At 43.3% G+C, this 14,540-nt stretch overlaps 1 protein-coding gene across 1 annotated transcript in view; it reads right to left on the bottom strand.

The window, feature by feature from the left end:
• DPY19L3 (dpy-19 like C-mannosyltransferase 3) overlaps positions 1 to 6,601 on the bottom strand; it is a 51,691-nt gene extending 45,090 nt beyond the window's left edge. The window contains exons 1-3 of the mRNA XM_084644304.1: positions 6,399 to 6,601; positions 3,071 to 3,213; positions 898 to 1,031 (exon numbers count right to left, since the gene is read on the bottom strand). Coding sequence (XP_084500430.1) covers positions 898 to 1,031; positions 3,071 to 3,191 — 255 coding nt within the window. The 5' untranslated portion in view covers positions 3,192 to 3,213; positions 6,399 to 6,601. The remainder of the gene's footprint in view (positions 1 to 897; positions 1,032 to 3,070; positions 3,214 to 6,398) is intronic.
• Between the last annotated feature and the right edge of the window lie 7,939 nt (positions 6,602 to 14,540).

Raw genomic sequence — 14,540 nt, 5'->3', positions numbered from 1 at the left:
ATATTAATAAACAAACATACCAGGGTAACCAGTCTAGTGGTTTGAGCTGGGTACTTCAGTGTAGAATTCAATTCTTAATTCTGCCAATGACTTAAGTGACCTTCCTGTCCCGTGTCTCAATTTACTAGTCTGTAAAATGGGGATAATCCCATTTCTCTCACAGGTCTTTAATTAATGTTTGAAAAGTGCTTTTACGTTTTCAGATAAAGGATGCTATTATGTGAAAATAAACAGGGCTTTGGGCTGTGCTCTGGCTCCGCTCCAGCTCCAGGCTAAAACCTGCAGTTCCACTGTTCAGGAGCTGCTCCGGGCTCCAGCTCCGCTCCAAAGCCCTGAAAATAAATATTACCTACTTGGAGAGTTTTGTTTTACTGATGATTATCTGTGCCCCACTTTCATCAGAAGGATCACTTTAGATATAATTCTTTATTCAGATTAAAGACCTTCTTACAGAGATAATACTGTCACATGCCAGGATTTTGGGAAGGCACCTATTTTCTTAAAATAATACTTTTTAAAAATGTTGAGAAATCAGCTTTTGATTTTTTCTAGGTGATCATTTGTAGGCAAGATTTTGAGCTACTATTAATATAGCAGGAACATAATGGAAAAATGTCGTGTGAACATGTTTAGAGCATAGTTCGGAAAGTACTTATGGAAGTGATTGAAAGGTTTTCAATGTGAGAAAGTAGGGGGAAAAGTTAAAATGGGAAATGTGAGCTCTTTCACTCGCACCCTCCTCCACACCTATCTTCAGATAGAACATTCTATATTTTCAGTATGACTGACAAGACAAATAGATTAAAAAAAAAAAAGCATATAGCCTACCACACACATTCATCTTGCAAACAGTGTCCTAGGAAAGCATTGATGCAATTATCAAAATAATTTCATTACCTTAATATTGGAAAACCACAGGTCATTTTCATGTAGGGTAGCAATGTAAACAGAAGTAAGAAGTCCAAAAGAGATGGCAACAGTTCCACCAACTGTAAGTGAAAGTCTCTTCCATAGCTTTCCACCTGTGTAAACTTATAGAAGAAAAACACTTTCACTCTGGGATTGTGAAGCTTCCCATTCTACTTATGTATTTTAAATGGATTTCAGAACCACCACTAGTGGGGTCTAGGACTTGTATGTAACTATAGCCTTGTTCTCAAACTGCTTTATGGAAACTGTACTTGTGATTTTCGGGTATAGCAATCTTTTAGTTACATATAGAATGAAAAAGCCGCTGCTTGAAGAGGAAAATGTAAAGTTGCAGTTTTAAAAACAGTCGCATGATCTCATACAGATCTAGATAAACACCATATCTAATTTATAAATCTAAATTACAAGGAGTTTTTGGAATACCCGCCCGGGCATTGTTTCTAATTAATGAACTACAGCATGACTGTTAGCTCACAAAACAAGATATCAAAATCTTTTTTCTTTAAACTTCTGAACTTGGCTGCTTATTTTATAATTTTTTTTCAAACAGCATTTCAGGTTGAATAAACTTCCACATTGAGGCTGAGCATTGATCAAAGCAGTCTCTGATGATGTCATGCTCTGAATTGCAGATGACCACCTCCTGACATCAGAACAAAATTATAGACTATATAATGCAGAGACTGCATTTCTAAATAAAGCAACTCAGTTTACTGCTCATGTGCACTTCGTTTTAAAATCTTTTTCCAAGTTGATTTCAGTAATCCTGCTTTTTGTGATGTGGATGTATATCTAATATAAGTGGCTATCTGTCGCACTGGACAAAATTCAAATGAGATACAAGCAAGTGTGATTCAATGGAGCTGAAGACAATGGATTTGTCCACTTATATCAGAGCTCTATTTTGCCTATTTACATCTGTGCACACAAATTGGATAAATTGGCCCCCCACCTATTCAAAATGTATGCACAAATGCAGGTGGCCCCAATTTTGCAGGCACAAAATCTGAGGCTATAGATTGAAAATGTGACCCTAACAAAAATAAGAACAAATGGTGTGAACTCTCAAGCATTTCCATGAAAGAATTTCCCTTTGTCCTTCCTTCATTTACATAAAAAACCCAACAAAACAAAAGGTATATTGAAGGTAGCACTGTGTGAGTCTGGGGCGCGGGGGTGCAGACTCCGGGTGGCGCTTACCTCAAACAGCTCCCAGAAGCAGCGGTACGTCCCCGCTCCAGCTCCTATGCAAAGGCGCAGCCAGGCAGCTCTGCTGCGCACTGCCCCATCCACAGGAGCTGCAGGGGTGGTGCTTGGGGCAGGGATAGCATGCAGAGCGGAGCCCCCTGCTGCCCCTATGCATAGGAGGCTCGAGCCAGAGGGGGGGAACATGTTGCTGCTTCCGGGAGCTGTGCGGAGCAGCCCCCAAACCACCTCCCCAGCTGGAGCGCCAGAGCGGGGCAAGCCCCAGACCCCTCAAGGGCTGGATTAAAATGGCTGGCAGCCCACGGGCCGTAGTTTGCCCATCCCTGTGTTAGACTCACTGGGGTCCAAGACAGAAAGCCAAAGCCCCACTGCATAGGTCTGAAGCCCAGGGCCCTGAATCCCATCACTTGGGGTTGAAGCCGAAGCCTGAGCAATGTAGCTTCGTGGAGGCACCCTGTGGCGTGGGGCCTGGACAACTGCCCTGTTTGCTACCCCCTAACTCTGCCCCTGGCTTTTATATGCAGAAAACCAGTTGTTGAGGCACAGGTGGGCCTTGGAGTTTTTATAGCATGTTGAGGGGGCCTCAGAAAGAAAAAGGCTGAGAACCACTGGTTTAAGTCACTCCAGTCCTACGCCTCTCTTGAGCAAAGACTGTCAATGATGATGAACGCTGCTAAATGTGGCTGGGTTTTATGAAGTTCACAAAATTATCTTAATTTGTAACCTAAACTAGAACTTGAAAACAGGTAATAGAATCTAGCGCAGTAATCTACAGTGTCCCCGTGACTACAGTAGCTTTGATCATAAAGAAGGTTTGGCTATACTTGGATAAAGATTTGGTACAATACCTAGTTCTCATCTGTGCATAAGGGTAGATACCAAAAGACTGACATTAGTGAGAGTCCACAATACGACATTTCTTATAATTACCCACCAGATCGAACTTTTCCTTCAGGCTTCACATTTTTCTCTTGTGACAGATGATCTTCAGCAACTTCTGTGACTTTTATTCCCTTTCTGTGTCTGATGGTTGTCATGATGTCAATAATTTTCATACATTATTCTTCAGTCTTACTCCTAAACACACATACAAAGCAATAAATATTCCTTGCCAAAAATTTATCAAATAATACCAAAAAAATGTGTGACAAGCCATGAAAACACACAAGCATACTGTATTGTGAACTGAGGCCTAAAAAGTTATACCCATGTACAGTAATTCAAAATATTTTACCAAAACAAGTGTCATTTTCTGTAGCTCAGAGACATCAAAAAGAGTGCAACGGAAAGACTGTCATGAGTTCTGCAAGACTGACACTCATACAGAACTTTATACATGGTAGACAAGATTTTCAAAAGTGGTTAGTTATTTTTGGTGTTCAACTTGAGGGCTTAAATGGAATTACTTTTCAAAAAGTACTCAACATAAGCCCCCTTAAAAATCAGTCCCTTTTTAAGGTGTCTCAGTTGGGCACTCTAAATCACTAATCACTTGAAAATCTTGGCTTTTGAGTAGTCCCAATGCAATCAATAGGACTACTCAGAATATGTAAAGTTAACAATCTTTGCAGGACGGGGGCCATGAGATGCAAAAGTGATTACACCAAAGAAAACTTGTGAAGGAAAACATTAAAAAAAGCACAACTAGTTTAGATATACAGCTGAAAAAAATCCCCAACTTTTGTAATATTCGTGTACTATTTAGCTTAAACATATCACAAACCAGAGATGGGGTAAGGGGGAGAAACTATTTAAGATCAGCTAGTCAATGTTCAAAATCAGTGCACTGCAAAATTGTTCCCTAAACTATATTACATAATGCACCGTCCATAAATAATGACCTGCTTTAATTTTAAAGTCCTTTTATCTTTTAAAACCAATGACTAGCTTTGAATGCAAAAATAAGTCACCATCCCCAGACTCCAAGCTTGACTACTTAAAAGTTAGTCTCTAAGGCAGGAGTGGGCAAAATACGGTCCCTGCCCGTCTAACATTTCTGTCCAGCCCGCCAGGCTCTTTGGCTGCCCCTTGCAATCTCTGGGCCGCTAAAAGTCCCGCGGCGCAGCGGGGAGCTCAGGCAGGCTGTCTGCCTGCTGTGGCCCCATGCCGCTCCCAGAAGCGGCTGGCTGCTGCTGGCATGTCTCTGCGCGCCTCTGGTGGGGGGTGGGGAGGGGAGGCGGCTCTGCGCGCTGCCCCCGCCCCCAGCACAGTCCTCACAACTCCCATTGGCAGTGTTCATGGGCGCGGGCAGCGCATGGAGACCTGCTGCCCCCCACCCCCTAAGGAACATGCAGAGACGTGCCAAACTCCCTCCCAGACCCCACACCCCCTCCATTAATATAACAGAAATGTGTGGCCTGTGACAACTTACCAAAATTCATGGAGTGCCCCCGCCCCCCCCCCCCCCCGTGAAAATTATTGCCCACCCCTGCTCTAAGGGCTGGTCTGCACTACTGCTTAAGTTGATATAACTTATGTTGCTCAGGGGTGTGAAAGAGACACCCCCAAGCAACGCAAGTTACATCGTCTTAAGCGCTGTCCACATCAGCACTGTGTCAGTGGGAGACACTCTCCTGCCAACATAACTTCCATCTCTCACAGAGGTGGAGTAATTATACTGATGGGAGAGTGCTCTCTCTTTGGCACTGTGCATCTTTACCAGATGTGCAGCTGGGCTGAAGTAGCACTGTAGTGTAGACTTTCCCTAAGTGAGCCATTGCCGATTGCAACTTTTTTTTTTTTTTTTTTTTAAAAAAGAACTCCAAACGCACCTCGGAGAGTTTGTGGAGCTACAGACCTTAGAGTCTAGACTGATGTGGAGAAGACAAAGTTCAGTATGTTTTCTCCCCCAGAAATAAAGAAGGGGGGGAATCATTTTTAGAAATACCATGAACACATCTCTTAAAAATGCTGATGATTTCTCTGTAGAAAATCCCAACAACAAAGGAACATCAGCAGCAAATCAATCAAATACAGGAAAGGAGGGAGTAGAGTTGGCATAGTAGTCTCAGCCAGACTTTGTCCAATGCCTTATCAGGAAAATTGATTTTTACCATGAATATAACATTAAAGACTAGAATAACCAGGCATAGAAAACATAAATTTCATTGGATTCCTTAGTCTACAGTATGTAGAACAGCAGGTGTAGTGAGGTGATGCAGGTGTTGAGTGGTGCTGGGACAGAGGTGGTTGTGATACAATGGAGAGAGGGAATGAGGGCAGAGAGATTTAGATGTAGAGGGATTCGACAGGGACCTATGATATGGACAGAGAGGGGGACAGGCTGGAGGGGAATTAAGAACATATGTGATGAGCAGGTGCATAATCATGTGTCAGGTTAGGTGTAAAAGGGTGATGGGGCAAGGGGATGGGATGTATAGAGAAGTGGGAGAGGCAGGAGTGGGAAGGGGCATAGGCTGGGCTGTGCAGGTGGTGATCAGGAAGACAGGTAAGATGCAGAGGAGATGGAATGGAAGGGGTTATGAGAGGAGGAATGATGGAGACAGGTGAATGGGCAGGCACAGAGGAGCAATGGGGGAGGGTGGAGATGGGTCAGGAGTGAAGGGGACTGGGGCAGAGTGGATGGGATGGGGGTTGGGGAATAGGCAGGGGAGCAATGTGTGAGACAGAGTGAGGACAGGGGCAGAGGATATGGAACAGGTAGAAGTGACAAGGCAGAGGAGAAGAGGGCAGGTGAGGGGCAGTGGAAGAAAGGAAAGGGGCAGGCTGGGGCAATGGTGAGGAGAGAAGGGCCAGGGGCAAGTGAGCATGATGGAGGGAATGGACAGGTGGGGCCCATGGTGGGGAGGGGAGAAGAGAAAAGGGAAGGACTGGGGCAGGTGGGGGAGATGGAGAAGAGGGAAGGGGCTGAGGTGGGGGCAATGGTAGGAAGGGCTAGGGGCAGGTGAGGGCGATGGAGGAGAGAAGAGGGCAGGTGGGGGCGATGGCGGGGAGGAGAGGGAAGGGCTGTGGGCGATGGAGAGAAAGGTGGGGGCGATGGTGGGAAGGGACAGGTAGGGCCCGTGGGCTGGGCTGGGGGTAACGGAGGGGAGGGCCAATAAGGGGAGCGATGGAGGAGCGGCGCAGTTGCTCTGTGGGGCTGCTCTGGCCCGCGCCCGCAGCTCCCCGGCCCGGCTACACAGAGCGGCCTGCGCGGACGACTCAGGCGCAGCTCTCACACAGCCCAGTTCTGCGGCCTGCGCCGCCGCGGCCTGGCCTGGCGCCTCCCCGCCCCCGCGCACCCCCAGCTCCTGGGCCGATACCTGCCGACGCGGCCGAGCGGGAGCACCGGCTGTGGCTGTGGCTGGGCGGCGGCTCGCTGCCGTGGTCACCCCGGCGCTGCCTGAGCGGAGTCGCCTCAGACCCCCAGTGGGGATGGGGAGGACGCGGTGCCTTTTGTTCCTCACTCAGTCTCTGCGAATGCGGAGCCGCGAACGGGGCGGGGGGCTGCTGTGGGGAGCGGGGGGTCAGCTGCCTGGGACACGTGTTGGGGGTGCCTGGGACACGTGTTGGGGGTGCCTGGGACACGTGTTGGGGGTGCAGGGGGGTGCCTGTAGCTGGGCTGGCAATAGCAAAGGGTAAGGGGCTGTCTGGGGGTGGCTAGGAGCTGATTGCGGAAGCAGGGCGGTGTTTACCCCAAGTGAGCATGGGGCACAAGGGATAGCCGCTTTGAGGGGGAGATAACGTTACTTAATTTGGGACAGGATGCTGGGTAAACATGGTAGCAGAACGTGAAGTTGTATTGGGATTGCAAGTGAAGAGACACCTAGGTCTGGGGTGGGGTAGGAAGCTGGCTTATTCCGTGTGAAAACATTGAGGAGTCCGGGGACACTTTAAAGACTAACAGATTAATTTGGGCATAAACTTTCGTGGGTGAAAAACCCACTTCTTCAGATGCATGGAGTGAAAATTACAGATATAGGCAAAAATATATTGGCACATGAAGAGAAGGGAGTTACCTTGCAAGTGGAGAACCAATGTTGAAGGCCAATTTAGTCAGGGTGGATATGGTCTGCCCCCAATAATTGATAAGGAGATGTCAATACCAAAAGAGGGAAAATTGCTTTTGTAGTGAGCCAACCACTCCCAGTCCCTATTTAAGCCCAAATTGATGGTATTAAGTTTGCAAACAAAGTGTAGCTCAGCAGTTTTTCTTTAAAGTCTGTTTTTTGAAGGTTTTTTTGTTGAAGAATGGCTACTTTTAAATCTGTTATTGAGTGTCCTGAGAGACTGAAGTGTTTTCCTACTGGCTTTTGTATGTTACCATTCCTGATGTCTGATTTGTGTCCATTTATCCTTTTATGTAGAGACTGTCCAGTTTGGCCAATGTACATGGCAGAGGGGCATTGCTGGCATATGATGGCAGCATTAGTAGATGTGCAGATGAATGAGCCTCTGATGATGTGGCTGGTGTGGTTGGGTCCTATGGTGTTGTCGCTAGAGTAGATACGGGAACAGAGAAGGCAATGGGGCTTGTTACAGGGAGTGGTTCCTGGGTTAGTTTTTCTGTGGTGTGTAGTTGCTGGTGAGTATTTGCTTCAGGTTGGGGGGCTGTCTGTAAGGGAGGACTGGCCTACCTCCCAAAGCCTGTGAGAGTGCGGGATCGTTTTCCAGGGTAGGTTGTCAATCATTGATGATGCGCTGGAGAGGTTTTAGCTGGGGGGCTGTACGTGATGGCCAGTGGTGTTCTGTTATTTTCCTTGTTGGGCCTGTCCTTTAGTAGGTGACTTCTGGGTACCTGTCTTGTTCTGTGAATCTGTTTTCTCACTTCCCTAGGTGGGTTTTGTAGTTTTAAGAATGCTTGATAGAGATCTTGTAGGTGTTTGTCTCTGTCTGTCTGCCTTCAACATTGGTTCTCCACTTGTAAGGTAACTACCTTCTCTTCATGTGCCAATATATATTTTTGTCTATATCTGTAATTTTCACTCCATGCATCTGAAGAAGTGGGTTTTTTACCCATGAAAGCTTATGCCCAAATAAATCTGTTAGTCTTTAAGGTGCTACTGGATTCTTTGATGTTTTTGTGGTTTCAGACTAACACAGCTACCCTTCTGATATTCTGTGTGGGGTTTTGATGGCCAGAATTTGGTTGGCAGTGGGAGGGACAGGTAGCTTTGGGTAAATGTGAGTAAAGGTTAAACTGTATGGAATTTTAAAGTCCTGAAGGGCAGGAGGTTGGGATCCTCAATAGATATGGTGGCTTATCTGGCTGTGCTAACCTACCTGAGTCCAGTGGAATAAGAGGCTAAGCTGCCATCCCATAGTTTCACTGTTTCCTACTTACAGTTTTGTTTAGTGAGATCACCTGCAAGTAAAAGAACAGTCTTGGGCTTGTGATGCTTAAAGGATTAACTGCAATGAAAATGAATGTTTTATCTGTAGGCATTGAAACTGCAAAGCAAGCTACTTCAAGGTAGCTCATCCCATTACTTCAATCTTGACCTCATAATGTTGCCCTTTTCTAGAAGCAAATGGTAATTCAGTGTTTGTGGTCAGGCCTAAGAGTATTTTTGTGAACACCAACTGCCAGTCATTCCTGATTGTTCCAAAGTATGTATGGTAGCTTCCATAATGTTGATTAATGTTTACTTGGAGCTGCGATCAGGGTGCCAAATTTATTTTAGTTAGCACCCTTAACCTGGACTCTGAGGTGAGGGAGTTGTGCCTTCTCTTCAGAACTACCCAAACCATTGTTTTGAACTTGTACAATACAAAACACTGACTGTTTTGAGAAGTAATATTCAGGTAAGCTGTGGTAACCCTTATTATAAAGCAATGAACGAGTACACTAAAGATTCTAGTATTGCCAGGCTCAAGTGATCAAAAATCATGAGAGTTTTTTTTTAACGGCTATATTGTATTTTGTCTGTCCTCTGATTTTTTTTGGACTCCCCCTGCCCATCCTCAAGTGTGTGTGACAATTAGTGTTGGCTGCTCTCCCAAATTTATTGGGGAAGGTGATTTTTGGCCCCCGCTGAAGGAGCTCACACCCTCACATCTGCCCACCCCCTGCCCAGCAATTACTTCTGACCCTACCCCCATTAGTTCAGCATCCCATCAGTTCAGTCATTTCTCCTTCCTCCCTCAGCTTTCTCTCTGTTCCTCCTGAGATTCTTTACCCCCCCTCTCCTAGTCCTAGCGAGGTTGCAGCTGGGTCCCCTCTTCCCCCTCCAGGTTGGGGGGCAGCTTCAGCAGTTCTTCATCCCCCTTCTGCCTCTTCTCAGGCTGGAATACTGCAGGGATGGAGGAGGATCAGAGATGTCATCCTTTCCTCACGGGAGAGTAGGAGGGAGTGGATATTAATATTTAGATTTTTAAAGCTGCAAGTCTTTAAAATTCTAATGTAAGATGTATGATTTTTGTTTACTTTTTGTATATCAGTATGTGTATTGCACTTAATATGGGGAATGGAATTAAACTCGTCAGTTTAATATTTCTTGGTACTGTAGTAATTTTCTAGTTGATTTCACTTTCTGGTTCTCATGTATTGTCCCAATTTGTTTTTTAGAATCTGATGATTTCTAAGCCAATCTTGGGGCTCTGACTCATGATTATTGAATACTAGAGGTTAACATAGTTTTGAATTTTTTATTGGAAAAAAAGCAAAACCTAGGAATTGAACCTAAACTAAGTTGACAGTGAAAATGAGTAGCATGTGTACGTGCACTTTTTCCTGTCTATGGCCCTCAGTACGGTATTTAAGCATATATTTAGGATTATGAAATGTTCTTTATTTACATGATCACTGTTTCTTCCTCATTCAGTGCACAGGATTAATAGGGCTTCCTTAATGAGCAGCTATTAAATATTGTATTTTATCCTCATTGTTGAATGTGACCCCAAGCTTTATTTAATGTACATGATTGAAACCCTGCCACAGAGCCAAAATTATTAATTTCTTCGTGGGTGTTTTTATGGGTTCTCCTCATAGTATCAGAGTTCTTCACAAACCATTAATGAATTTATCTTCTCATCACTGCTGTGAGCTGGAGGGATGATATTATCCCCATTTTACAGGTAGGGAAATGAGGCACAGAGGTTAAAAGTTTCCACTAATTTTGAGTGGCCAATTTGAGACAATGAGGACTTGATTTTTCAGCATGCTTCGCATTCTATAGCACTTCATATGTTCAAGCAAAGCTCTCATTGACTTCATTTTCAGCTGAGAGTGCTCATCACTCCTGCAGTGCAGACATTAGGTCTCCATTTGGGCACCTGGAAAATAAGGAACACATAGTCAGTAATCATCTTTGGAAAGTTTTGGTTTAAGTCACATGCCTACAGTCCTAGGAACTCAATGGCAAAGAGGGAGAGAATCCAAGGCAGCAATCAGCTGCCTTAATCTGGAGAACATAATTTCTCTTCCTGCAGTCCCAAATCATGCATTATGTATGTTTCAAACATCTGCAACAAATGAGGCCGCAGTCCTACGGATAACATCCTCCTTTACTACACAACTCTGATTCATCACCAGGGCAAGTCCATTCTGTGCTCTAAACAAGGCAAGGGTCCTGTGGGGAAAAAAGCATATGATCATGTCATTAAAGACTGTGTCATAATGCATAGGTACAAGAGGGTGAATTAAAGTTGCATGGGCAGCCTTAGTTCTGGTATTTCCTAACTTTTGTGTGCTTGACTTTGCAACCTTTATTATGCTCTTTTAAAGTGTGTGTTTGTTTTCAGGGGGAGGTGCTAATATGCTAGATTTTTAAAAAGGCAAACTGAAAAAACAAATCCCATCGTGTGACATCCTGTTTATGCCCAAATGGTTCATCAGGGGATTGGAATCTTTAAATCCACCACACAGATTTCTGGCATCTAAACTAATAGAGTAACTGTTAGCTTAGCAGAAATATGTTTTCTTTTGTGTAGAACAAGCACAACAAGAAGATGAGGCACATGCTTTGCCAGTGGATTTCAGAGAGATTTACTAACAGAAGAGGAAGGGTGTAACTTGGGAATCTTGAGTTCCATTTCACCTTCTGGAGGCAGGGCTCAAGTTGTGCCAGAATGTGTTTTTTGGGGGAGTCAGACTGGCATCCTGGCAGTGGTGGAACTAAGAGGGAGCAGGGGATTGGAGGGGAATCACCCTCCCTGGCGGTCTATAGGTGTATGTGTGTGCTTTCTCAAGCATATTATGGAATTGACAAAAGAAGGTGTACAAAACAATTTTTTTCATCTGGGACTATAACAGGGGTTCTCAAACGGGGGGTCAGGAATGCTTTGCATCCAGCATTTATAATGGTGGTATAAATTAAAAACACTTTTTTATATATTTAAGGGGGGGGTCACACTCAGAGGCTAGCTATGTGAACGGGGTCACTTTTAGATCTCATTCGATAGATATCAACTATTGCCTCTCCTAGCATTAGGCAATGAAAGGGGTCACCAGTACAAAAGTTTGAGAACCACTGGGCTATAGCCTAAGCCTACCCCACACCTAGAAGCAGTAGCTCAGCCCATCTCCCTCATCTGGGCATCGCAACATGGCGCACAGGGTTGCATGGCATTGGAATAGTGTGTGCCTTGTCATAACACCACTCACTCAAATATGGCCTGGCCACCTCTCCCCTGTGGTGCTGCAACTCCCATGGGACTGGAGCCATGGGTGAGTGTGAGGTGGGCTTGCTCTCTAACCCCTATGAAAAACATAAGAACAGCCATACTTGGCCAGACCAAAAGACCATCTAGCCTAGGATCCTGTCTTCCAACAATGACCAATGCCAGGTGCCCCAGAGGGAATGAACAGAACAGGTAATCACAAGTGATCCATCCCCTGTCGCCCATTCCCAGCTTTTGGCAAACAGAGGCTAGGGACATCATCCCTGCCCATCCTGCCTAATACCCGTTGATGGACCTATCCTCCATGAACTTATCTAGTTCTTTTTTTGAACGCTGTTATAGTCTTGGCCTTCACAACATCCTCTGGCAAGGAGTTCCATAGGTTCCACCTCTGTGCATGATGTGGAAAAATACTTCCTTTTGTTTGTTTTAAACCCTCTGCCTATTAATTTCATTTGGTGACCCCTAGTTCTTGTGTTATGAGACACAGTAAATAACACTTCCTTATTTACTTTCTCCACACCACTCATGGTTTTATAGACCTCTATCGTATTCTGCCTTACTCATCTCTTTTCAAAGCTGAAAAGTCCCATTCTTATTAATCACTCCTCATATGGCTGCTGTTCCATACCCCTAATCAGGTGAATTCATTTATGTTAAAGTTGTTGATCCTCTGGGAATTCATGAATTCTTCTCACTTGTCCAAATATTCTTGAACAGCATGAGCTTATGAATTATAGATGAAGGAACTTAGAGCTTTTATTCATGAAGATATTTACAAATCAGTTTAGTTATTCAACCAGCTCAACTAGTTACCCACATTGGAAACTGAACCTAGGTATTAGGGTTTGTGTAAAATACCACACAAGGTTTAATAAGCACAATAAGGACCTCACTTTTGGATCTCATTCAATAGATATCAACTATTGCCTCTCCTAGCATTAGGCAACGATATTGGTTCAACATTACTATGAGAGAAGAATCACTTTGAGTTGCTAACACAGCTTTCTGGAGCATTCTGGGTTCTACTGGAATTCTTCAAACTAAATACTGACCGGGTCCCATCCCAGTTTAGCATATGCAGTTTGAGATAATCATATTCCAAGATGGTATATTATCCATTCTCCAGAAAGGAGTTCACTTAAAGTCATCTACATTGTGCTGACAAACTTCCCTTGTCTGCTGTCTGTTAGTCTTGTTGGGTTGGTGATAGAATTTAAAGTGAGGACTGTCACTTGTATGCTATTTAAAAACAAACAAAAAAAAAAGGAAATACTGAGTGGAAGTTTTAACCATGACTTGTTCTAGGACCTATTATGGTCCACTGGGGATATTTTAGATTAACTTTAATGTGATTAGGCAAGGTTATGTGGCAGTGCTTTAAAATGAAAGATTGTATCACTGTATAATTGGATATATTGTATTTTTATGACAAGAAACTGATTGTCTTGACTTAGTCTTCTAGTCCTTTTGCAAATAAGATACCTCACATAGCTTGTCTGAGATCTATAACAATCTTACATACTGTTTCATAATTTTAAAATTGTAACTTGTCAAACATGTGAAAGCTATAACCAGGTTTATACTTAAATACTTAGTTAAGGTCTCTAAAATTAGAATTCAGAACGTGGTCATGAAAAGACTACAGTATATTCTGATTATAGCTTGAGGATTCTAAAGAGTACATTATTAAAAAAATACAGCTGTCAATGTTAAATTCTTACACATAGTTTTGATTGAACTCTTTGCCCAACTGAGTATATTTTTCATTTACAAAGTGCACCCACTGTAAATAAGTGTGTGTGTTTCACTCACACACAGGATAAGATCCCAAAATAAATCCAAACCACCCAATCCTCCACAAGAAGCCCAAAGGGGAAATCAGCTTAACACAGTGCCCTTACAGAGCAACAAGACCTGGCTTTAGAAGCAGCAGCGTAGGTGGCACATTGGTGGACGAGTGTAGAGTATGGGAACTGAGGAATTATGGACTTGACAGAGTGTAGCATTAGGTCACTTTGTTTTTTGCACTAAATATCATAGGAGCTACAATATCATGATGGGATCAGCAGGAGTTAATCTATACAGAAGAGAAGTAATTTTATTCACATCAATGGAGGAAAAAAGTAAAGGTATATACAGAATATTGATAAATAAGGAAGGATAATTATTTTCAAGAAACAAAATATATGTACTTTGTAAAGGGGAGATAATCATGCTTTTTTTATCACCACCCTTTAGTAGGCTGAGACAGAGTGTGACACTTCCATAGAACAATACATACTGAAATAACTATTTAAAAAGCCTTATATTTAAGTTTCAGAAATGTGTAAAATATTAACTTTTTTAAAAATTGGCCACTTTTTTTGAGCAATCTAACCTGTACCCTTTCCTGTACGTGTTATATTGGTATACATAGCACTAACTTTTTCTGCTACCTAAGATACTCTAAAAATAATTAGGAACTTGTTCTTCTTTGGAAATACTCCATGGACCTATTTTTACATTTTAATATTATTGCTATTCAAAATATTTAACCAATACAAGCCTTGTTCTATAAATCCAACTATAAAATTAGATTACTGAATAAAACTGTATGAATACAACACACAGTCATTTTACAGGGTTACTGACTTAGTGGATGGGGGAAGATGTAGATGTAATATCTTTTTTTTTCTTTTTTTTAAGTAAGGCTTTTGAGACAGTTCCACATTACATTCTCCTAAGCAAACTTGGGAAGTGTGGTCTAGATTAAATTACTATAAAATGCACAACTGGTTGAAAAACCATACTCAGAGTAGTTATCAATGGTTTGCTGTTAAACTGGGAGGGTGTATCTAGTG

This window comes from Lepidochelys olivacea (assembly GCF_965140295.1).
Source record: "Lepidochelys olivacea isolate rLepOli2 genome assembly, chromosome: 12".
NCBI lineage: Eukaryota > Metazoa > Chordata > Testudines > Cheloniidae > Lepidochelys > Lepidochelys olivacea.
The sequence above is the reverse complement of the archived record's forward strand: the minus strand, read 5'-3'. Positions and strand labels throughout refer to the sequence as shown.